The sequence below is a fragment of the Solanum pennellii genome, chromosome 3 (genome assembly GCF_001406875.1).
Source record: "Solanum pennellii chromosome 3, SPENNV200".
NCBI classification, from domain to species: Eukaryota; Viridiplantae; Streptophyta; class Magnoliopsida; order Solanales; family Solanaceae; genus Solanum; species Solanum pennellii.
The window spans coordinates 72,575,787-72,600,568 of record NC_028639.1 but is presented as its reverse complement, the minus strand read 5'-3'; the positions used below and the strand labels follow the sequence as shown (position 1 = coordinate 72,600,568).

The 24,782-nt window shown below is 30.8% G+C and overlaps 3 protein-coding genes and 1 non-coding gene across 4 annotated transcripts; 2 read left to right on the top strand and 2 right to left on the bottom strand.

The window, feature by feature from the left end:
• Window positions 1–5: 5 nt before the first annotated feature.
• On the bottom strand, window positions 6–5,514 carry LOC107015166. The gene is made up of 10 exons (XM_015215349.2): window positions 5,206–5,514; window positions 4,659–4,912; window positions 4,158–4,392; window positions 3,806–3,975; window positions 2,779–2,921; window positions 2,452–2,629; window positions 1,736–2,315; window positions 1,370–1,482; window positions 842–1,085; window positions 6–508 (listed from the first exon to the last, which is right to left on the bottom strand). The coding sequence occupies exons 2-10, from the start codon at window positions 4,838–4,840 to the stop codon at window positions 281–283; spliced, it is 2,073 nt and encodes a 690-aa protein (XP_015070835.1). The 5' UTR covers window positions 4,841–4,912; window positions 5,206–5,514; the 3' UTR covers window positions 6–280.
• A 9,064-nt stretch (window positions 5,515–14,578) lies between these two features.
• LOC107012335 (50S ribosomal protein HLP, mitochondrial) lies at window positions 14,579–22,596 on the top strand. Its single transcript, XM_015212150.2, has 4 exons — window positions 14,579–14,584; window positions 17,974–17,975; window positions 21,494–21,588; window positions 21,956–22,596. Exons 3-4 carry the CDS (start codon window positions 21,544–21,546, stop codon window positions 22,328–22,330), a joined length of 420 nt encoding a protein of 139 aa, XP_015067636.1. The 5' UTR covers window positions 14,579–14,584; window positions 17,974–17,975; window positions 21,494–21,543; the 3' UTR covers window positions 22,331–22,596.
• Window positions 14,999–16,664, bottom strand: LOC107012334 (transcription factor BEE 3). Its single transcript, XM_015212148.2, has 6 exons — window positions 16,259–16,664; window positions 15,997–16,116; window positions 15,807–15,872; window positions 15,653–15,721; window positions 15,484–15,561; window positions 14,999–15,323 (listed from the first exon to the last, which is right to left on the bottom strand). The coding sequence occupies exons 1-6, from the start codon at window positions 16,607–16,609 to the stop codon at window positions 15,195–15,197; spliced, it is 813 nt and encodes a 270-aa protein (XP_015067634.1). The 5' UTR covers window positions 16,610–16,664; the 3' UTR covers window positions 14,999–15,194.
• Window positions 20,168–20,241, top strand: TRNAN-GUU. Its single transcript has one exon. It is a non-coding gene; the product is annotated as a tRNA-Asn (tRNA).
• Window positions 22,597–24,782: the final 2,186 nt, after the last annotated feature.

Genomic DNA, 24,782 nt, shown 5'->3' with positions numbered 1-24,782 from the left:
GAATCTCAAGTTAACTGAGCCAATTGTTTCTCTAGATGATTTAATATCAAAATGTTGATAAGAAATCCGATCTTATAACCCATGATTAGTAGGATACAACACATAATAGGTTTTCAATACCCAGAGACAGTGATACAACACTAAAAGCAAACGTTAATGGAGACCTCACCAAGGCCAGTGAAAGTTACATCTTTATCTTCTCTCATATAATACAAATGTACAACCACAGGACATACTATGATATTGCTCCGCGGATGGATCGTATGTCAAAAGATTTTCATCATCTCTTCTTTTTGTCTTCTTTGGCTTTTTCAAGAACTACAGGAGCCGCAGGGATACTGAACCACCATTCCCTTAGTCTCCTAGACCATTTTTCTGTGCTTGCTTTCCGGATAGGTGAATATCTTGTGAAGAGTTCCAGAAAAGTCAGAAGGATTATGTATTTCAAAGGTAAGAACGCCAGAACTAGTGCCGAAACCAAAAAAACACCCACTAACTTCTCGGTTGCCTGAAATGACAGGAACAAGATATAGTTCACAATTCATATTATCTACATCCAAATAAAAATGCAACAACTATTAGTCACAGTCAAGCAAAGACATTTTGTTTCGAACTCCTATCACGAGATCAACTCTGTTATGTGAAAGAAACATCTAGGAATGTTTCATTGTATCATCCTGGTTCAGCCTCAGCAGCAAACCAAAGTTTTCAGATAAAAAAAGAGTAGGATTCAGTAACCACAAGACTTGTTCATTCATGACAGTTAAGAACCTCTATTTACTAAACAACTTTCCTAATAGGATTGTTCTAGTAATAGAAAACAAGTAAAATTTGCACAAACCTGTGGGAAGATGGACAAAAGTAAAGCGCGAAATTTGAGAAGAACAATGTTTCCATCCTGGATTAGTTCTTCAGCTTGAGATATTGCATTTTGAACAGCCAAAAGTTGCTCCATGGCATTCATTGAAGGTGGAACCATTACTTTTAGTTCATCAACTGTCTTGCCTTGACTTAAGCAGCGAGTTATTACCAAAAAGACGGCAAAAAAAGTTAGCAACAGTGCAAAGGCATAGCACAGCCATCCCCTGCAACCAACAAAAAGAGAAAGAAAGAGGACATCAGTGAATATTTTCCAACCACCACATTTTCAAGAAATTCCATCCATGCGCAGGAGTGTACAAGGAAACATAGCAGAATACCAAAAGGCAGTTCAACAAAGACTATCAGGCCAGCTTTTAGTAGGAAATGCCACAAATTAAGGGAACAGAGCAATGAATTTTGAGAACCAGGGTGTTTCTTAGGACTTGCAAAAACTGAATAACTAAAGAATCTAATCGGACCCATTACACAGATAAAATTAGCTAACTACCTGACAATAATAAATGAGAAAACAGAACAGAAAATCATGGACTTCGAAGGGTCTTCCCAGTAAGCCAGAAGAAGAATCCAATTCCCAAGTTGCATCATAGGAGAGAGCAACTCCTGCATGACAACGAATTTCAAAGGATTAGTATGTGAGGTAACTCAGTTTAAAGATACAGCTCAAAACGAAAATTTGTTGTAAAGAGATACTCCAACGGTTCTGTTCAAAAAAATTGTGTTATGTAAATATCAAGGCAGCTTCATAAAAGTTCTTAAAGACCCACTCCCGATTTCCTCAATAAAATGGCAAAATAATTCAGTTTATCCTCTTTCACCTTACTGTCTCGTTTGAAGCCGCAATAGTTATAATTACCTTCATCACTGCCAAATTGGTGTCAAGACCATCAACTTTCACTCCATCAACCGTAGCTTGTGCTTGCACCACCTTTCTATAGTTGCTTCTGGATTCCTTAACTGCTTTTTCCAAGGGAGTCATCTCCCCCACAGAAATTTCACCCACAACAATTCCTGGCTCGTTAGGAACATGCGAACTTGTCCCAAAAACTAAACCCAGGTTGGAAGCCAAGGCTGAAGCTGAAATTGAGTACATTCTGTTTTTAGGTTTGGGAGAGTTTGTCCGCTCCAGTGCCCTCACAGTTGACCTATCTGCAATTGTTTCTAGTATAAGGTCTCCTCCAGGAAGTTGATCACATACATTGAACATAAGAAGATCCTCATAGCAAAGTGAATTTTTGGAGCTCATATCTTTCAGGGCTTGTACACGCAATATGCCAAATATAGCTTTTAGAAGCGCCTCATCACGCTCAATTCCAGTAATCTGGAATTTAAGTATGAACTGATGCACATGTAGAACTTCCCGAATAATGGCTAACCAATAGTCACGGCGTGTATGTCCTTTAAGCTCAGGAAATTCCATTATAACAGGTTCTGACCTACAACATTTTCCAAAGACCAATAACAAATTTGAAGGCTGCATGAACTAGAAAATAATCTTATAGTGTAGAAGAAATACACAAATTCTGCAGAGAAGTATGACCCACACAGGAGTCATCGTGTGGCATGCCTTACAAGGAAACTGATTTGTACGAGACTGCTTTATCAAAGAGTCTTGTGCCCCATGGTCCAGTTAGTTCAGGTCTAACAATCTGGTTTAAATCATCTGACAGATCATATAACTTTGGCTTGTCATAAGATACAACACGATGTGCCTCAAAGTAGAGAGCATGATCCGTCAAAGTTAGCCGACCTGAAAACCACAAATACATGACCATGAAATATATCAACTAGGCTAATAGATACACGTAATCCGCTCAAATTCCAAATGATATCATCCCTTTCATCTCTGCAGATCAGAATTTCCAGCAATTAAAACCATTACTACTCGCAAAAACATACCAGGCCATGCTGAAATTCCCACATGTTCAAGCACCGGCTGGGTTGTCACTGTCCCATCTAGCTCCAGAATTTTCTCCCCTCTTGTTGTACGTAAGGCAGACAAATGGGATGACTCAGACTGGTTCTTAAATTTTTTAATTGCCCTGAAAAAGTTCACAAACAAGCAACATTGTCAACCAATGATTATGAATGGGCTTCTCATAAGATCTGTAATGAAACAGTTGAGAAAAGATATGCATAATGAATCACATCACTTCACTACACTTCAAAGAAACTAATTAGACCACTACAATCTCACAACTATGAAAGCATTAGCCGACAATAGTGGAACTACAGGACAACCCTATGCAAGCACACATAGGCTTATAGGATAGTCTTCCCGGCCAAAACACATTTAAACTTGGCACTCCTCTCTCAAGTTGAACTTAGGTAAGATATAAATGATGAAAAAGAAGCCTATAATCTATAATTTAAGCATTGCTAAAAAGATAAAGTAGAAGGAGCACACACAAATAGATATAGAGGGGCACTCATTCACTCTTTTTTTTTGTGTGTGTGTAGGACCTGTAGGTAAGGGGAGGGGGGGAATTGTGTCAGTTCTTCTATTCAATGTGGGAACCTTTTCAACTCAGCCTCCAGGCACTCTATAATATACCAGATCTATTAGCTGTTAACAGCATACCACCAAGGGTAACATGCAGTATGCTCAGAAAATAGCAACACGAATCCAGTTTATATAGTACCTAAAGCATGTGGATATATAATAACAGGGCTAAACAGCATTTTGTGATCCCTTAAATAACTCAAGTACCTATGTCATGTGTTGGTAGAATTGTTTGTGTTATTTACCTTGATTACATTACCCAGGTTAGAAATAAAAATCTAACACTAGAACCTATGATCTGATAAGTTAGTTGGAAGATGAACCACATACTGAAGCAAGCAGCAAAAGGCATAAAGATGATAAAACTCGAAAAGCATGGAACTCAAGAATTTGCAAGTAATAAAATACCGAAGTTGGTATTACCTTTCCAAATAGGTCAAGTACTTGTCATAGACTGAGAATAGAAGTCGACCGCCTGTTGATGATGTAAGCACTCCGAAAATACTATCAGTAACTATCGCATTGGAAATTATAGGAACTGCTGAAGCAATACGGGAAAAGGCCTCAAGACCAGCAGTGACATCTTCATCCATCTACAATGAAATGGAAAGCCAGTTAATAACCCAGAAGACACAGGACAACAAGCAATACATGACTAATGGACTAATCAAGGATTTCATGATTATTCCACACAACCAAGGAAGGTTCAGTGGTGTTCAACAAACTAAAAAATCATTCTGTAGAATTAAGGAAAACATGGGAAAGAAATTCATACACTGGCAAAAGGCTGACTTGAAGCTGCTGGAAACTCCCATGCAACCATCATGTCAAATGTAAGGCGTCGAAACTGTTTGTCGCCTAGGTAACCATTTACTTGTATAGACAAGGCAAGAGCCCTGAAGCAACAGTATTCCAAGAAGTTCCTTGCATACTGAGATTTATGCTTTATGGATTCAGAAGCCTCGGCCTCAAAGTTTTCTTGAAGTTGACTCATGGAAATACCAAAGATTCTGCATAGAATCAGATATTGGTTATTCATATTATGCAATCTAAATTGGAACTTGGCAACCAACTCAATGCTTTTGTAACAGCTAAATGCATCCATCAGCTCACTCGCTGAATCTACTAGTGGCAATCAATATTGTTAATAATTACTACACTGTATCTAAATGCAACATCTCAGTTAAACAAAATGGAAGTCCTGTTTGATATTTGGCATATTATATTCACCTAAAACTGCAGAAGCCTGAAAGACAAGTAAGAATCGGAAACTTACTTTGAGCATTTTCGGATAACTACATTAGCAGCAGGGGACAGCTCTGGCAACCAACTCTTGCCAGTGGATGAAGACCCCATCTCATCTAAATCTTCATCACATGAACTCGGGGTTTTAGTCAACCATTTAAATGACCCCTCTTTAACCAGACCCTCCAGCATAGTTCTGGTTTTACTAACCATTGCTATTCAAAAAACCTCCTCCTCAGATCATTAACCAACAGGAATCACCCACTTAAATCCTTACACAAACCACTGCATTACGAAAAATCAACAATATGAAATACCCCCAAGCTCTCGCATAACACCAAAAACAAGAAATACTAGGTCATGAATACTCTCCAAAATCACTTCTTTCACAGATTTTGGATGCCCATAGTCGAAAAATCACAGTTAAAGACTAACTCCTGAAACTCTAATCAACTATTAAAAGCGATAAACATCAATTTCTTTGATACGGGTCAATTCAATACTTAAAAGGGGTTTTATAAAAAAAAACTCCGATAACCCCAATAGATTGTTTGAAGAGCTGAGTAAAGAGCATATACCTGTAAAATCAATGGCAGAAGTGTGAATGAGAAATAGGGAAAGTTAGTTGTGCGAAATCGAGCAGTGTAAAAGCAGATATTGAGGTCCGCCGACTCATATATTAGTATGATTATTTTTTGATAAGAGATAGAGACAGGGAACAGGTGAGTATGTGCGTGTCTTGTTGTAGATGGAAAGAGACAGAGACTAATCAGATCGATAATGGTGTCGTCGTCTTGTGAGAGTTAAACTCTGAGATGAAACCGTGAGAAAGCAGCTACGGTTATAGAAAAGATTTTGGTAGTGTGAAGTGTGAACCACGCAGATAAAAGAAAAAGTATGTAATTTTGGGGACAATACTAATTTATATTTGAATTTAAGTTTGAGTATGCGATTATTCTACCGTTTTTGTTAATATTGTTGTTTTTGTATTATGTTATAAGGATACCTTTTAATATGTAAATTTAATAATTTTAAAAATTTATGATTATATATTAAGTTTATTGAAAAAAACAATATTTTTCCTAAATTTATATTCAAATGTATAATAAAACTTCATCAAAAAATAATATCCAAAAATATTTTAAAATTTTTTATCAAACCTAGTTAAAAGAGTTGAATATGGCTTTTGGAGAAATCAATTTTGATGAAATTGGGTCTAGAAATCTATGAATTAAGCACACGATAATTTGAATTTGGTAAAATTTTTACATCATTAGTTTGATCCTTTGTAGGAAATATCTGTAATAACGAACTTGCAAAATGAATCTGTTTATTATAAAGATATTCGTCGTTTCTGACCCTACTTCACCTTAATTGTTATTTGAACAAGTAAAAGTTGTCTTGATCCGAGTGGGAATATCATTTCTCTTCTGCATGTTCATGGAGTTTTGGAAAATCTAGACATAAATAGAGAGGTAAAAATTTCTCGAACGAACCGCACTCCTTCTTATACGTCAGGAGTCCATCGATGAGAAGGGACTGTAAATCCTTAACATTTCCCCTTCTTACTCAAACTACATAATATTCTTGTGAATTACGGCCAATACCAAGTATATTGATAACTTTACGTAAGGCAGAGTTTAATTATTTTGGGATGATAGTGAAAAAGTTGACAGACAAGTCACTCAAACTGCCACTCTACAGAACCGTACATGAGATTTTCACCTCATACGACTACTTGTTCAATTCTTTTGAATTCATTGAATCAGTTTCTCCCATTGTTCAGCATTTTTACTTTTAATACTGCCAATATATATTATCACCTTGATCTTGAACTGACAATGCTCTCACCAAATAATGTGTTTCAGCTTTGTACTCCACACTTGACTATATTAAATATTGTTTTTAAGTCACTCCGTCAAACCCATAACCCTTTACAGTCATATTTCAGAGACGGAGATTTCTTTTGTCGTAATTGCGATTATGAATTAGAGAGGCCGGTAATCAGATGAGATTAGAGATAACCAGCGATTACAAACGGATTTGCATCGAGTTGCTTCTTCCACATTTTGCTCGGAAGAAGAAGAAAAAAAACAACAAATTTAAGAACCAATATCACCACTAGTACAGGACTCTCTAGTTCAATCAAAACCTAATAAAAACGAAAAAATATAACTAACTTAATTATTAACCTCATTAATAAATTAATATCGTTTTTCATAAATAAAGAGTTTTGAAACGAATGAGAAATATTAATTCCCTGATTTTCTCTAAAAATATAAATAAATTCAATTCTCATCCTCTCTCACATATTTCTCACAAAAATCTGATATTCATGCCCATCTCTTCCGATTTTTTCTAACCAAAATGTCCTTTAATCTTATTGTCTTACACATGCCTGTCACGTGGAAAGTTAAAGTTAAAGTGTTGCCAAAAAAGAAAAGATATCGTTCTTTTTGGAACAAACTAAAAAGGAAATAGAGACATTCTTTTTTAAACGGATGGAGTAATAAATTACTACAAAGTTATTTGTAATAAATTTGAGTAAAAATGAAACACCTTTCAATGATTCTTCAAGATTTTATTAATCAACAATCGTGAAGTGTGAATTAAAGTGACTATATTTTAGTGAGAATACAAGCATAACTAATACAAATAGCACTTAAGCAAGTATTGTTAATACACTCTACCTAAACGATCTTTATGTAGGTCTCTTTGGTAGATAATATCCCATTAGGTGTTGATTTCAAATAGAATTCAGTAATACTTATTTTTGCCAAGCTCATTATGGGCTCATAGGTTCAGAACAAAGGTTACATGAAATGATTTGAGCCCAACATAGAGTCCATAGTTCATTGGGCAACTTTCACATATAGCAAATAAAAAATTCATATTTGTATGCTATAGCAAAGTTTGCATAATTGCGCTCCATAGCAAACATAAAATTGTATAATTCGCTATACATATACAATTGTATAATTCGCTGGCCTAAATTGTATAATTCGCTGGCCTATTTTGCTGCAATTGTATAATTCGCTATCCTATTTCACTGCGATTGTATAATGCACAATTGTATAATTCGCTACCTATTTCGCTACAATATTTTTATAAAATTTGCTTTGCATACAGTTGAATCGAATTAAAATGTATGTATATTGCATAATTATAAGTGTATAGCAAGAAGATATATGTTTTTCTCTCGCTTTATACAAAAACAGAAAAACAATATATACACTTCTGTTGTATAAACTAGAGAAAATTGTATTTCACTGCAATTGTATACTTCGCAATTGTATAATTTGTTGGCCTTTTTCTCTGCAATATTTGAAGTAAAATGTTTGTAAATTGTATAATTAAGTGTATAACACGAAGATATATATTTTTGCATGTGTATATACAATTTTCTCTCGCTTTATACAAAACAGAAACAGAATTTATACACTTCTGTGTATAAAGCGAGAGAGGTGAGCGAGAATGGAGAGTGGCGAGCGAGATTTTTGAGAGAGAGACGCCTGACAAACTTTAGCTAACGTTTGCTATGGAGCACAATTAAATCAAACCATAGCTACTCCATTTATTTTAAGTTATTAGTTTGCTATTATATACAATCTTCCCCTAAAAGTATCATGTGATATCCATCTCGTTTTTATCAACTTAATTGAAAAAAGATATAAAATGATACCTGAAATTGTTTTGAATTTAAAAAAAAATACCTTAAGTATGCGAGTGTTCTATTTCCTCACAAAAGTATTACATATCGTGGTAAAGAGATCATTTTGACACATTTTCTCACCAACCCATTATAAAGTACTAAATTAGTCCATATGGAGTATAATTTTCACCATGGTTGATTTCTTAGGGTTAATTTTTACGGCACCATCGGTGATCGGTCAACCCATGTGTGTACTTTAGTCATGTAAAAAAATGAATGATTTAAATTAGTGTTTTAAAATGTGTTTTTAAAGTGTTTGAATAAATTTAAAAATGTTTATAAGCTAAAATAACTTGTGATTTTGACTTGTAAGTTAAAAACTAAGAGCCTGTTTGGTTCAGCTTAAAAGCTGGTCAAACTGACTTAAAAGCTGGTTTTTGACTTATTTAGCTGTTTGGCAATACTCAAAATAACTTATTTTAAGTTAAAAAAAACTTATTTTAAGCCAAAAGTTAAAAGCTGGGGCATGGGTGCTTTTTTTTTTTTTTAGCTTATAAGCAGTTTTAAGTTGACTACATTTTTATCTTTTTGCCCTTAATATTTTTATACAATCTCCAAATTACCCACATAACCCTAACATCTCTTTCTTTCATTTTTCCCTTTTCACGTTCGGCATAGCAACTTCAGCACTTTTATCCAAACGCATAACTGCTTATTTTAAAAATAAGTTTCAACACTTTCAAAAGTACTTTTTTAAAGCTGCTTTTATTAAGCCCATCCAAACGGGCCCTAAAAGTCAATCCAAATATGTTGTAACTTGCAAGTATTAAAACAGACTAGTGAGATAATAAAGTGAGAACAAAAAATATTTTTTTTTCCTTTCTCTTCCTTCTATGAGTGAATTTTTGGATCTTTTTTCATTGTTCCAAATAGTATAATTGTTCAAAGTTTAAGAGGAATGTTAAATTCTTTTAACATGGTTTTCCTTTTCTTTAATAAAATTTTATATTTATAATTTCACAAACGATAGTAATGAAAAGTATGGTTCAAATTATGTCCTCCAATGGTTTCATAGTGAGTATGTATTGCCTCACAGATTTAATAAATATGGAATAAGGGAGTATTTTGTTTGACATTATTTTTTTTAGTTAGTTCGTTCTAAAAAAGATATGCACATTCCTATCTTTCCCCAACACGAAATTCCTACGTTACACACATAATATGACATGTTTAAGATTATAAATTTTGAAAAATTTTATCGCCAATTATTAGCCTATTTTTTTATGAGGTTCCCTGATAATTGCGCCGGAGAACGTAACAATGCATAAGGATTAATTACTTTCTTTATTTATTTCATAATTTTACAATTCATATAAGATCATTTTCTTTAGCAAATTATATAGCATCAAACGTATAATATTTGCTCGTAATAATTCAAAGTATACTTGATTACCTAATTAGACAAATTCAATTGTTATTATAAATCACCGATTTAGGGTCCACACTTTTAGGATTCATGTTCTACCAATGTCATAATAATAAGAATCTGCCGGACCAATAACAGTTATTGTGGAGTAAATAAAATATTGGGAAAATAGAATCCTATTAGAGAAAATTTATCCCCTTCAATAAATATCGATACAGATACCAGAAAACAACAAGGAAAAACTTTATTTGAAATATCGTGAATTTTCTAAAATTTAAACTGTATCATATAAATTGAGACGGAGTTCAAAAAAGGTATATCTTTACATGGAGTGAGTAATAATTAATCAAAAGAAAAAAAAGGAAAAAAAAAGAACATGCAACAAGAAACTAATTAGAACCTTTCATATTCATTTTAATTTAGTGATGGTAACATACTAACAGTCGACAATATTCCCAATTTTTTAGGCTTTTTTGTGATGAAAGTAAAAGACTGTGCTAAGGATCCATGAATTTGTCCCAATTTTGCATATTAATTCCCTTTCTAATTCTTATCTGTCCCAGCTAGCTATTTCCCAACTTACCTACTTGTCACTGGGGCAGGTGCATTACTTACACCCATAAAACTTCACTAAAAATTATAATCCGTTTAAAAAGAATGACATATTTTATATTTACTAACTAATATAAATAAAGTAATACTTCAAATTTATTAATATGAATTGTAGCGAGATGGTTGAACTACTTTATCTTAAATTAGGAATTTTAAGTTCGAGTCTTCGGTACGAAAAAATCACGTTGAGAGCTTCACCTTCGAATGGCTCCTGTATTACGCGATCTAAAATCAATCCGTACATCAGATGAGGAACCAAAAAATAAAGAAAAAATTACTTCAAAGTTTGTATTTTATCTTAAATCATGATAGTCACAAGTTTCAAAAATCTTTTTTTTCATTCTCGAAATACCATCAATAAAACTGAAACTGAGAAAATACATTTTATACAATATATTAAAATATGAACGTTACTGAACATAAGCCACTTAGTGAAAAATTTGACTTCGTCACTGAATTGGATTTTATTAGAATATACTTGTTAACATCTATGAATTTAAGCCACATACACCATAAATTTAACTTTTTTTTTACTTCATCATATTATATCAAATTTTACTTTTATAACTGTCTTATTCCAAGAAGATCATGTGTAAATATAATTTGAATGACTCGATAGAGTAATTCTTTTTTTGGCAAAACACAATGTATATGTATGTCATTATAAGTATGTATTTATTGTATTATTATGCCAAATATGTCTCTTCTTGAATCTTATGTGATCTACTACCATATATGTTTATCCAATTTGTTAAGTATACAATTAGTAGGTCCCCAAAAAATGTTGTTCCTCCTTCCTTATGCATGTATACTCCAACAAACAAGGCAACAAAATTTTGGTCAAAAGAGAGTCAACTTGAAAAGATGTTCAATTTTTTTTTCTTATTTCTTAGTGGGAATTGAGAAAAAACAAACGTAGCTTTGAAGGTTCATTAATCTCTTATATGACATTTTAGTGAAATTTTGGATAATTGACCCTTTTTCTTTTGGCCTATAACCCCCACTTGTCCCATTTCAAGCTGTCTCATACAACGTATCTGCCTTTAAAACATTTACATCTTATACAAATAAATAATATCAATACTATTAATTATTTTTTTCTATTTGTTTTTTATTTGGAATTTTGAAAAAAAAATAATAAAAGGGGTCCTCAAGATTTTAAATAGGAATAAAGGGGGTTTGGAATTTTGTCATTTGCAATCTTTCTCAAAATTAATCATTTAGCCAATGAATTGGCAACATCCATCAGATTTATGTTCTATCCCCTAATTTACTGTTTTTCAGTCCCTCAAACACAGTTTATTAATAGTGGCTAGAAAGTCACAATTTATATATATTGCGTGTTATAAGTTCTAATAAAACAAATAAACATTTCAATTTTATTGAGTTTCTTGTCCTTACTATCTAATTATTGTGTCTATTTCATTTTTCGGAAAAAATTGTGTATGGTGATAATGTCGCGTGTGATAACAAAATACAGTGATAGTTTTTGTATTTATAAAATGTATTAGTTTTAAATTGTAGCAATATAAATAAACTAGCTATATTGTACGCATAATAATAGTGAAATATATTATTTTGTAAATATAATAAGTATATTCACGCGTAAATAATACATTTCTCTATAGTTGAATACATTGAATTTGCACGGTTAATAAATGTATTCATGCATATAAAACAGCTTTGTCTTGTTGTCTTTGCATTGATAATAAGTGTATGCAAGCGTATCTGCTTTAAGAAATCCCAATTGATCGTCATATTATGTATTTATAAAAATTACGACTATTTCAAGTGAATATAGGTCCTTTATTTGGTGTGTCATGATAAATTACCAAGTTGTTTTGTATAAATTATATTAATTCATGTTTAATCAATTTTTTCTTGGACAATTGAGTGACTTATTTCGTATCAAATAACTCGAGAATGGATTAGCATCACCCTCTAATATCTTCAAAATGAATTAACATCACATTTTAATATCTCGAAAATGAATTAACATTATGTTTTAATATCTCGAGAATGAATTAACATTACGATCTAAATTCATATCAAGAATTATTTTTTTTGACTCGTGTTTTTTAAATTTGTCACGTAAATTGAAACGAGAATTTATTTACTTAGATTTTTGAGCTGTTGGTTTCTTGTCAGAAAAAAATAAAAAAAAGTTGTGTTGTTCCCTGAATGGACACTCAATTAAATTGTAGGGTCATTTTTGATGTTTCCTTTACATCTAAATGGAAACATACTGTTGTTTAATTATTCTCACAAAAACATTTTTTTACAACTTGTTGCCCTCTAACTTACTAACTTGTTTCACAATGGCTCCCACATTACTCTTCAACAACTTAATTAATTGATGTATCCACTTAATTAATTAATTAGTACTTTTGTTCCTTCTAAAAAAAGATTTGCTGGTTGGTGTCTTTAATTTGGTGTGATTTTAATTATGTTTATTAATAGAAAATCTCTTACGTAATATTCCACGTTGTTAAAGTGTATATAATTAATGTTATGCATCCATGTGTATTATTTATTTTATTTTTGAAAATATAAAAGTTAACATACTCTTTTCGTCCGGTATTATTTGTCATATTTTTTATTTTTAGAGTTAAACTATAAAAATTTTGACTAATATTTTAAGATGCATATTTTCATCATATTAATATGTAAAAATTGTAATTTGTAGTACTTTTCATATAGTTTTAGAATATTTAATTTTTTTGTTTAAAATATCGAATTAATGTGATCTAATTTACCTTTGAAAATTAATCGAATTGATTTTTAATAAGCGTAATATAGCAAATAATTTCAGACGGAGGGAGTATTTTTAAAACCTAGAAGGTTCGTGCATATGTCTGAAAAAGTGTTTCCATTAGTAGTGGGTTTAAAAACTCACATTCAATTGAAGAGAATATATTAATAAGAGGATTAAGTCAACCGCAATTTACAACATAGTTAATTAAATTTAATATTAGATTGGTACCTAGATATAAATAAATTGATTAATCAATAATAGAGTGAACGCTTCAAACATAAGATAGGACAAATTTAGATTGATAAGAGAAAATAATTTAGCGATATGAAAAAGGAAAATAAATAAATAGTGTATTATACATTTTGTGAGATCCAGTTATGCAATTATTATTATTTTTTCAATGAATAGCTTCATTATACACCTTGAAGACAACGATATTATTATGTATGGATTCAGATAATATTTGGTTGAAATTGAAAAAAAAATAATTACAGTTAAAATATTAAAAATTAAAATTGTGTTTGAACATAAACACTAATTACTTAGAAAAAAAATGTTAAAAATGTATTATGTTCTCTTTTTTTATTTTTCATTCGAAAGAAAACACTATTTATCAAGAAATTTTTTATATATAGGGCTCAAACGCTCATCTATTTTGTCACATTCATTGGTAGTAAAACAATTATTATTTGAGTTGAAATAATACTCAAATAATTTATAGTGGAAAAAAGGTGATTTTATGGATCCTTAAAGAAAATAATTTTTGTCCATTGAAGCTATTTTTACTCTTCTATATATGTGAATTTGACAACCATAATTATGTTAGTTGATGTTAACTGGTTATGAAAATGATGGTAATATTCTCAAGTGATGGCAACTAATTAAATTAATTATATAGCAAAATAAAGTGGGACATTAATAGTTTTGCTTGGTAGCATTACATTGGAGGATCACCAAGTCAAAAAGAAAATTTGGCTGTTATAATTTATCATTTAGTTGGAAAATGAATAAGCAATGCAAACACATCATCTCATCATGTCCAATTAATCAAAGTTTAATCACATGCTTTTGGATAAGGTAAGATTGGTATTTTGATGTGATCCTTTGAGTGAACAATTTACCTTATAATAATTCGATTCTTTTCAAATCATCTCGATTTTTACACATAACGAAAGTTTAATATATCAGATGGATGATTTTCTTTTTGTCTTTTTGAGTTGATAAAGAAGTCAAAAATCAACAGGAATATGATTAAGATATTTATAGTAAAATAATAATTGAACAATAAGATTTCAACTTTAGAGAAACAAGTATATTTTGTTGTGTAGATCTAGTAGTCAAGCAATTTCACAAACTAGGTGAAAATTGAGGTTTTAGACTATAGATATAACTATTCCCTCGTTTAAAATAAGTATTTATTGACTTTATAACAAGTGAAAAGATATTTTGAATTTTAGTATTATGGATGATTGGCTACAAAGGACTTGTTTTTGTTTTAGATAGGTTGGTTCGGTTTGTTGATCTTTCTCTGTGCCTATTTTGTTATAGGGAAATGTTACACATATAAAAAAAAATTAACTTGATAGTACGTCTATAAATTGATATAATTTTTAAAAAACTATAATTTTACAATCGTTGTAATTTATACTCCTAGTAGTAATTTAACATATCAATTGTTGCTAATATGCTTGTTACTAACAATTTGTTAGTGTCAATTAGAAGATTTGTGAACTTTGTTGCCTCCCATGAAACATTTGCCCTATCAAATTTCATGTTACATCAATTTGAGCATTTTTGAGTTATTTCTTTCGATTAAATTATATAATAAAGATATCAAAAGCGTAATTTAAGATAAGATAGGTAATTCCTAGAATTAATCAACTTCAATATAGATTCTTCATTTTAATCATATTCCAACAAAGAAAATTAGAGAAAATCAAACAATTCACTACATATAATTTGGTTAAGTACCCACATAAAAGCTGAGTTCCTAAATACAAGTATATTAATATAAAATATCTGAATTTCTTTTTTCCAAATGTGTACAAATATTGCAAATGTATAGCACCAAGTGGGAAAAAAGTTTGATTGAAAATAAAAAAAATAAAATTGGGCAGAATCTTCAGGTGTTGTATGGCAACATTGGATAACTTCCAAAATTAGGACCAACTTGATTTGAAGACATCACTTCACATTCAATTTCCTTCTTCATCATTTTCTGCATTTTTAGTGCTTCATATGCCTTTGCTCTCTGCACATAAAATATTCCAATTGCTCCTTTTTAGTCCGTCACAAAAAAGTATAAAAAAAATATCGCGATTATGACTATACTTTAGTAGTAACAATTATATATTATGTAAATTTTTATTTCATGTATTGATTGGATTGAAAAGAAAATACGAAAAATTTACCTGTAATGACACAAGAATGTCGGATTCCGAGTTGAAGTCGTAGTATGAGCTTGCTGCGGTAAGTTTCATGGAGAGGAACTGGATCCAACAAATTCGAAATAAGTTAATTTATTTATTTTATCTTTTTATATTTAATTTTTTTTTTAGTAATTATGGAAATTAAACTCACCTCGACTTGATTTTGCAAGGATTGCACGTAATTAATAATTTCATCCAACATTCCCGCCATGCCCATTGTCTGGAATTTGATTAAAATTGAAAAATTGTTATTGTTTTTTCGAGTTTAAATAATATATTTTGTCAGTATAAAAATATAAATATACCTTGTAGCATCCTGGAACAATATCTTGCAAGCACCTAAGTCTTTCATTAATTTTTCCTCTTCTAACCTGAACCATATAAAAGTAAAATTACATTAATCATCACAAATTTTTACATTTTATAAAATAATTCACAACTAATTTTACTAATTATTAAAATTTAGAATATAATCTTAATCAATTAATTAATTACCCTTTCTGCTAAGCTGTGACTATCAGTTGCTTGGCCTCTTTTAGCTCTAACATGAACCACTTCTCTTGGTTTTTCTTCTTCCTTTTCATCAATTTTCACTCTATTTCCTCTTCCTTTAGTCTGCAAATTAAAAATAAACATACAAATTTAATTAATTTGATCGTTAACAAAGTACTTCCTCTGTTCCAATTTTAGTGTATGACTAAACTAAGACACTTAAATTGAAACGAACAGAGTAACAATTTAAAACTAATTAACTTACATTTCTTCTTTTATGCCCCGTAGCAGAAGCTGAACTGCTTTCTGGCGTATCACTAATTTTTCTTTTTTTACTATCATTAATTTCCTCATTTTTGCTTTCTTGTTGTATATTTCCTTGAAATATTTCTTGTAAACTTCCTGGAAACTGATCAGTTACTTGAGTGAAAACATTATCATTCGAAAATTCCATTGAACTCTGTATATTGAAACTTGACATGTCTGATGAACAAGGAATGGTCATCATATCTGGAAATTGGTTCATTAAATCGATGCTTGAATCGAAATTTAATAGAGAAAATGGTGAATTTGTGATAAAATTTTGTATGTCTGAGTTGAATTGATGATCAGCCATTTTTTTTTTGTGTAGGAAGGAACAGGTCCTTTATGTTGTGTTTGTTTTTTTAGTTTGTGATAACAGAGTTTTGTGATGAGTGATATATATATAGGGAACATGCAGTGTTATTATTTTTTTTTTTTAAAAAAATAATTAAAGAGTGAAAAAAGTGAAGCATTTTTAGAGGCCACGTGGAATCTTGAGCTTCTATGGTTTTGTTCCCCTTGCTGGACCCAATATTCAGGAGATATATCCAATTAAAATGGGACCCACTTTCAGGCATTGGTTTCCAATCAGCAAATTATTAGCAAATATATTAGTATATCGATTTGGTCAAATTTTTAAAATCTGCTTCTTTTGAGAAGTATTCATTTGCCTTTTGGGGTCAAATTCATTATATTAGACTTGCCTGAGGTGGATTACCTTTTCGGGTAACTACCGCATCAAAGTGAATATTTATCTTGTGCACGTCCAAAATAACGATTATAAATTTTTCTTTATCATTAAAAAAAATATTTTTTTATTAAAATTCGCTAATCCATTTGAAAATATTTTTAGAAGGGAAAAGAGTCTGATATACCCCTCAATTTTGTCATTTAGAACTGATATACCCCTTGTTATATCAGATCCAAATGACAAAGTTGAGGGGTATATCAGACCCTTTTCTCTTTTTAGAATAATATTTTATACTTACATTGATAATCTAAAGGTGTTTATTTTTAAAATCTTGTTTAGTTTCTCAAAAATGTTTCTAGAACTCCTACTCAAATTTAGTCATTTTCATTGAAAGCTTGGTTAAACATTTTTTTTTCTAAATAAATATGTTTGATTTTTCAAAATTTGCCAAACTAGTTACTCCCTTTACCCAAAAAACCCTTTTTTTTATTAAAAAAGAATTTACTTAATTAAACAATGTCATATAAATTAGAACGAGAAACTACCGGCACAACCTAAGAGAAGAAAAACAGAAGGGGAAAAATGTCCACTGTTTTTTTTAAAAAAAATAATAATTAGATGTCATGGTCAAGTAAAAGAGCAGTAGTTTGGTGGGCTGGCCCCTTTTCAATTAATATTAAATAAAATTTTATTTCCTCTCCATAAAGAAAAGAATTAGTAACAGATTCAGAGTATAAAGATCAAAATATAAACTTAGACATGTATTTTTAACTTTATATAATATAAATTTTTTAAAAAGGGGGACAAGAAGGTATAGACAGTATAGTATTTAAAAACTATAGTCTTATAGACAGTATAGTATTATTTAGTAGTATGATGAGTTAAAATAAAGTTTTGGAAAAAAAAAAGGACAAGGATAAGACATATTAAAAGATTGAGAATGATATGGATGCACTTCATTTGATGATTAATAATCACTATCAAAGTGGTTGATTTGAGATGGGGACACTCACCTCTCATAATATAATTATAATAAAACACTATATAGATGATCTCATTTTAATTGAACTAATTCAAAGATTATATAAGTGGAGACTAAAGAGTATTGAGTGATCATATCATGTCATTAATCACTATTAGTCATTTGACTCTTTTTAAGTGTCATTATTACAATATTGAACTTAATTGTCTGGTGATTGTTAATTTCCACTAACTCAATGCTAAAATGACATATCAATGAACGTGGCTTAGCATCATAAAGGGTACTTAAAACAATGTTATTAGAATGGAAATATTCAATGTAACAATTTGATGTTTATTGGTGTTACAACTTTTGAGTAGGAAAGCAGGATATTTGAATAATTCGGTGGTGAAAAGTTTTGAATTCGAGTTCTGAATAAGGAGAAAATTCAATTTTAAAAAGATGTCGTGTTTAAAAAAAAAATCAAGTCTTTCATTTAGTTGTTGTATGGATTAATAAATAAGCAAATACGAGAAAAAGGAAAGATATTAATCAAAATAAGATTAAGAATTGATTTTACTAAGATTAAGAGAGAAATTCAAATCAAATTAAGACAAAAAAATATTCAATGTCTTGTAGCTTTCAATTCAAAATTACAAAATTACTCTATACTTCGTGATTTGCTACTGAAGATGTTGTAATTAAGTTAATTTTATTAGGATTAGCATTATAGATTTGGAATTGGGACTTCAGACGTAAGCTTTTAGCCATTTTATCACACAAAAAAAAATGTTTGTTATATTTGAAATTCACATTAATGTAATAGTATAGTTTATACATAAAATTAATCAATAAGTTTTGATATCTTTCAATTATTTTTGTTAAATTTAAAATCTATCATAATTATTCTATATAATTATAAATTCATAGGAAAAAAATACTGTTATTTTATTTAAAGAAACCTAACAAAAAAATCCATAAGAACACCACCAAAAGATATGTTGCAGTTGATAATTTTTTTAATATGGACGTATGGCATAGTGTGTTTTTCCTGAGTGGAACCTCAAGTACGTGAATCTCAGTTAATTTGGCTTTATACCTAATGGAAAACCAAAAATAACCCATCGAGGACCCTTAGTTGCAGTATTCGCTGATTCTTTTAAGGGTTTTAGGCTCGAATATGCCATTGAACTTTCAGAAAAGGCTCATTTATGCCATCAATTAAAAGTTTGTCTTATTTATGTCATTACTGTTAAAAAAAAGGCTAATTAATGTCATTATTTTTTAACGGTGGTTTTGCAAAATCATTTTTGGGCCACGTCATCAATTTTTTAATAAAAAAAATTAATTTTTATTCAGAATTTTGATTTTTTAATTAAAAAAAATCAAAAAAAAAATTAATGCATGAATTAGTAATGCAGGGATTAATTTTTATCAAGTGTTTTCATTGTTTCCTACCTAATTTTATGTTTGATTTAAACTTTACAAAAGTTTATTTTCTACTATATCCTTGAGTTATCGTGAGATTTTATATTTCATTTAACTAGTCAAGTTAAATACTAAAAAGCATATATAAAAATATTATTAATTTTGAGGTGTGATATGTCACACGGTATATTTCTAATTTTTTTGTTGGTCAAATATACCTTAAACTTAACATGGATCTAAGACTACTTAAATTGTTCAAATACACGAAGTTTATTTTTAAAATAAAAAAAAATAGTTCAAGTGGTCAATCGACGAACTACATTTTAAAAAAAAAACCAAAAAAATCAACCCAATATAACAATTCAAACATGGAGAAAAAAAATATTAGTTTGTGAAATCATCAAATTACATGGAATGAATTTGGAGAATTTAAATGAATATTTATAAATGTTCTCATATAAATAAAAAATAACATGAATTACAAAAAAAAAAAAAGGGAAAAAAGTTTTGAGGATAATTTATTAATTTAGGGGTCTTATCCAATGATAGCTAAACCTTGGATTAGCTATTCCTCCCTTTCTTAGGGATAAAATAAGACCTTTTATGAGGTATAACTAATCCATGAACTAGGCTAAATAAAGTAACTAAACAATGTTTTTATTGGACTAAATTTTAATCCATGTATTCTTTTGATTAATACCTCCTACCAAACGGGTCCTTAAAGTGTCCGCTTTATAGTGTGATTTACTAAAGAAGAACAAAATAATAATATAGATTAAATTATCAACCAAGCTGGAATAGCTCAGTTGGTTAGAGCGTATGGCTGTTAACCATAAGGTCGGAGGTTCGACCCCTCCTTCTAGCGATTTCTTAATTTTTGCGTTAAGTGATGATTTTTTGTGCTCATAATATTAATTTGGGCTGCTTTAATATTTCTTTGAGTTCTAATTAGGTATTTGTCAATACAATATCAATTGGTTTGCTCAACTTTGTCATGGATTTGAAGTTGAAACTCGCAAGTTTAAATTTTTGAAGTTGCGATTATTAAAATTAGAAGTTATGTTTTAACGTGTATTTTACTTTTAAAAAAAAACACAATATTTTGTGAGCGGAAGTTGGGGCTCAAACTGGTTCTAGACTTCAGCCCATTTTTGGGAACTTGAAAATTAAAATCTGATCAAACAGATATTTTGCTAATAAATTTTCAAAAACTATCCCAAAAATCTATCTCCAAATGCCATTTGATTCTTTGCGTTTATTTATTCTACCATTTTGGCAGTCGACAGACGACAAATATGTTTGAATTATATCCTCAGTTTGTAGATAAAGGAAATAAGAGACATGTTCTATTAGACTGAATTTTTTGATTCTGTTTATAAATTGAAACAAAGTAGAAGAAAGCAATGAATTTCTTCATTCACCTTATAATAACTAATACTTATATATATATATATATATATATAACTATTACCGACTAATCTACTCATTCAGTGGGGTTTGGTGTCAAAATCTTTGAGCAGTGAATGTCCTCTTCATTCTTTACAGCATAGTAAGTATAACTTAGATTTATAGTTATAAAGTCTGGATCGTTGGAGATTTATTCTCGTGTGTGAATAAGACTTCTGCTGGAATCAATTTGCTCCATTCCAAGTTGTATATCCTCATTGTCCTATATGATGTTTATGGACTCGTTTTTTCCACTTGATACAGCTTTTTGTTCTTGTTTCTTTTTAATGTTCTTAAAGGAAAAAATATTAACTGATACTTGGCCTCAAAGTTGCAGTGTGAAACTTCTACACCTATAAGCTTATTTAATCATTTTAACGTTGAACATGATAATTCAATTTGGAAAACGGAAGTAGTGTAATTTTTATCAGCCATAAGGTCACCAACAAATTTTGCACTTGGACAATTTTGTGGAAATGGTTAAACCAATATTGATATTTTGTGCATTACGAAGCCCGTTAGCAACTGCAACTGGATACTATGCTCCCTGTACCAGCTCACTGAATCCACTGCCTTCCTGTGCTATCCACATTGCCTAATCATCAGCTTTTCCTTATTTCCTTGTCTATATGCATGACCTGTGCTTTAAAAAATTTATGATGAATTTGCAGCAGTGGGTCGTTCATTGTTCAGTGGTCTTTGCAACAATGCTGATGGTTTGATGAGATCAACACACGAGATGATGTGCAATCATTTGTTATTCCAGGTTCGTCTGCTATGCTGTTTAATTCTCACCCCCAATACCCTAATCTTTTTCCAGTTTGCAATCTTAATCAGTCATTGAGCATAAATTTTGGATGTTGCGTGTTTGTCAACGCATGATATTATATAATATTGCAAGCTACATCATTCATAATCATACCTCACATTATGTATGATAAACCCTTCTTATTACTGATCAATAATTTTAAATGCTTATTTTTATCAAAGGAAGCAACTTAATAACATCACATGTCTGAGTTGCTATGGAAAAGGTCTTGAAACTTATGAGTCGACTCTGCTAATTGAGTAGTATTTGAATTGTCTCTTGTTACAATGATTGTAAATTTTTCACTTGTTTTTGGTCCTTTCAGCAACAAAGAACTTTCATACAAATGAGGACGAGTCTGAAAGTGGTAGACAATTCAGGTGCAAAGAGAGTGGCGTGCATCCAAGCACTAAAGGGAAAGAAAGGAGCAAGATTAGGAGACACCATAGTTTGCTCAGTGAAGGAAGCTCAGCCAGGTGGTAAGGTGAAGAAAGGAGAAGTGCATTATGGTGTTGTTGTTCGTGCTGCTATGCCAAGGGGTCGCTGTGATGGGAGCGAAGTAAAGTTTGATGACAATGCTGTGGTACTCATCAACAAGCACGGTGAACCCATTGGAACCAGAGTTTTTGGTCCAGTGCCCCATGAGTTGAGGAAAAAGAAACATGTTAAGATTCTTAGTCTTGCAGAGCATATCGCCTAATGTTTCAGCCTCTTGGTTATTATGTACCTTTACTCAATGATTATTCAGTCGCGCGAGCCGATTAGAATACAGTTTTGAATTTATTGTATTTGTAGGAACCTGTAGTTGTCCACAAGCTGTAGAACATGTTTTTTTTTATCATCATAAACCTTTTGACTTGTAAATATAATTGTTGGTCCACAAGATACAGTGCTCAAGGCACTATGTCCACAAACTGACTTGAAATAAATACATCACTAACACAATTGTTGGACCCTTTGGAGTGATGGGTTTATGTTTCTCACTTTTACAAAGAAAAGATCTCTTTCTTCTGTTCATTTTATTAGTGGTTAGAAGATCATTATTCCTTTGATTTTTATTAACTATCCTCTAATAATAATGCATGCACTTGAATCTACCGTTTTGCGAATGGCAGTTCTATCCACATAATATAAAAATTTAATTACATTAGGGACAATTGACAGTTCAGTGTACAAAGCATCTCACGTTCACGTAAGGTAAATGAAAGAAAATGTAACTTTATTTCAAAAAATAAGTAATTTCCACTAGGCTTTTACCCATTTTTAGGTTCATTATAGGTCTCCTATTAGTTAGAACTTCCAATAATCCTGGTAGAATTTTTGTTGTCTTTTTTTTCCGTCTCAGCAAATCATTTTTTCCACAAAGAATCGTGATGTCTCGTCTTCCTTCACCTTATAAAAACAAGTTAATCCTCTTATCTACCTTTGCATTTGGATTTATACTCAAACTATTTGGTTAATTACTTGTCTTATTGTTCTAATGACATCCGTTTATCACGCCTAATCACACTTTAATTGAGAAATTGAACTGTGATGAATTGTCTTCTTTGACACTTTCTATAAGACTAGTCAATATGATTCAATCTCTTTAAATAATATGTTGCTGCCTTTGTAGAAAATTGAGTTTGTATACTTAGCCATGACACTGATGTTTGTGGAGAAAGGGCTTTTTCTTTTTTAACTTCATCTGATCAAAGTATGCCATTTATTATAGTTAATAAATTCATTGACTGTCGGCTACTATTTAACTAAGCAGTTAAAAAAGTCTGAGTTTGACAAATCAGAGTTTTGTCGGTTTGGAATGAAGTGTTTTAGTCCTACTGAATTATAGGAGTTAAGTTTCATTTGTCACATCACACGTTCTGAAAAATATGAAGTCATGTATAGTGTGCAACATCAACTTTGAAGACGGAGCCAACGGGGATTGTGAGAGAATAGTAAGTACTCTTTCATGCTTAATCAGAAGTTTCAGGTTCGAATCCTTGGAGTATGAAATTGCCTTTATTAGGAAGTGTTTTAACTTTTATCCCAAAGTTAGACTTTTTAGTGTTTATTCGGATTTAATCAGGCTTCTATGTGTGTACTGAACACCAAATAGAACAATAAAACTTTGACAAGGGAAGGATTTATTGACTTCTCCTTGTGATTTTGTTTCTCTTCCAAAATATCTACTGGTAGACTTTTATGAAATACATAAATCTAGGGCATCTATTGAACTATTCAATTTAAGTTGGTACAAATTTTGTCTTTCCTTTGAGTGATATATCATTAAGAACACACACATATCAAGTCTATTTTTTTTCTTTGGATGGTTGTTACTTATCGTATTGTTTTTTTAAATACAATATTTATTTCGATTGTTGTTTACATTTTGTTATATCATTATATTCATTAGGGTGGATCTTTGTACAAGCCTGAAAGTGCCACGACACTTGATTGTCTCGATTGAAACACTATATATAAGAATTTGTATAAATATATATAACATGTCACTTAGAGTTGCACCTAAAGACTTAAACGAGCCAAAGCTATTGCTATTGACAAAACTCGATCATATAACCTATTTAGTCTACCCAATGTAGATAAAGGAATCACACTAATGTTCAAAGGATAAGGTCATGTCGCATCCGAAACTTCAAAATTCTGAATCCGTCTCTAATATTGCATATGGGTTCATTTATATCTCCTTCGACAGAAAATTTAACTAAGTTGAACCCCTTTAATTTCTCTGTTTGTTTATTTTTTTCATATTTTGAATCCACTTAGTAAAACTTCCGACTTCACCATCGATCACAACATATAATACATCAATTTATTCAAATGTTAATTTTTATGAAAATAATACAGTACAATACAACACAACACGATATGTTATGATTAGGGGTGTACATAGGTCGGTTTGATTTATCAAATTTAAAAACCAAATCAAATCAGATGAAGTCGGTTTTTTCGATTTTGGTTTTAGTCGGTTCTTTCGAGATTTTTTGATTTTTGGATTTTTTCGATTTTTTACAACTATACCATATTTGAAAAAGCAATCAAATATTTTTTCACTTATCTGAGTGATAAACTAAACTTGAAAAATGTTAAGTGAATAGGAATTTTTTGAAAAGACTGTAAAATTCACATGAGTACAAAATATTTTTTTTTTA